The sequence below is a fragment of the Atta colombica genome, unplaced genomic scaffold, assembly GCF_001594045.1.
Source record: "Atta colombica isolate Treedump-2 unplaced genomic scaffold, Acol1.0 scaffold238, whole genome shotgun sequence".
Taxonomy (NCBI): domain Eukaryota; kingdom Metazoa; phylum Arthropoda; class Insecta; order Hymenoptera; family Formicidae; genus Atta; species Atta colombica.
The window spans coordinates 1605349-1606578 of record NW_017259336.1 but is presented as its reverse complement, the minus strand read 5'-3'; the positions used below and the strand labels follow the sequence as shown (position 1 = coordinate 1606578).

The 1230-nt window shown below is 22.3% G+C and overlaps 1 protein-coding gene across 1 annotated transcript in view; it reads left to right on the top strand.

Moving 5' to 3' along the window:
* The first annotated feature begins 726 nt into the window (after window positions 1-726).
* Window positions 727-1230, top strand: part of LOC108688727 (general odorant-binding protein 72-like) — a 4444-nt gene continuing 3940 nt past the window's right edge. The window contains exon 1 of the mRNA XM_018195086.1: window positions 727-870. Coding sequence (XP_018050575.1) covers window positions 769-870 — 102 coding nt within the window. The 5' untranslated portion in view covers window positions 727-768. The remainder of the gene's footprint in view (window positions 871-1230) is intronic.

Genomic DNA, 1230 nt, shown 5'->3' with positions numbered 1-1230 from the left:
ACTTAATTAGTGTAATTTACGCAGTATCCATCTTGCTAAAAAAAATTATTTTCTAAAAGTAAGTAGATATATTTTATTTCTATATTTGTATATTCTTTTATTTCTTATTTTATGTGTATGTGTTACATATTTTTTTACTTTTTAAATTAATAATTTGCTTTTTAAAATTCTAATAAATATAATTTTTAATTTATATTCTCAACAGTATTATTAAAAATTTCTTTTTTCTTCACTAAAATTCTAAAACTAAAGCAAATAAAACTAAAATTAAAGAAATGATAAATTAAGAAAATGATAAAAAATAATTTCACATTATTATAGAAATATAATAATCGGAAAGAGGTATGTTATAAGAGAAAAAGCAAAAGATGAAAATATTAAAATTAATTTTATAATTAAAAAATTGTAGTTAATTATTAGTAAATATTATTTTTAAGGATAAAAATTATCTTGTTTTCTTGATATCTAATTTTTTATGCATTTTGCATCATCAAATACATAATCACGAGACCGAAAGTAATGCACTTGCATAATGTACTATGATTATCTAACCTCTAATAAGACCCGGATGTCAATATTAGCGTTAAGTATCGTTAATTACATCAACCAAAACGATAATTTAAGCCTATCAGATGTGCCACCTCATGAAATTAAAGATTCTCCTTCTCTCTTACTTCCGTATATAAAAATAAACGAATGAATTTTGCGTGCGCTTTGCAAGTCAGATCTAGTGGCGATTCATCTATATCGTGTTGAAAAAGAGATTAAATGAATAAACAAAATCAAAGGCAACAAATAAGAATGAAAGGCACTAGTACGATTTTCTTCATTTCATTCGTGCTCATGGCGAATCTTCAAAATAGCGAAGGTGTAAGTTTCTTAAAACGGATAAATTTGTTGTATATTCACGTACCATATTATCATTGTATATCAATTTAATGATAGTGTACAATGCGCCTTTGCATATTATAATGAAATTATAACAAAATTATAACAAAATTGATATACAATGATGCATTTCCATCCATATAATACAACGATATGTATGATACGCGGACATACAACAATAATAATTTAGATTCACAAATATGCGTACATCAATAAGCTGTATAACTAAGAAAAATTATAAAAATTGTTTATATTTAATAATATTATATTTAATATTATAAATTATTATAGTATTTAATATTATAATTTATAATTTAATATTAATATTTATAATTTAATATT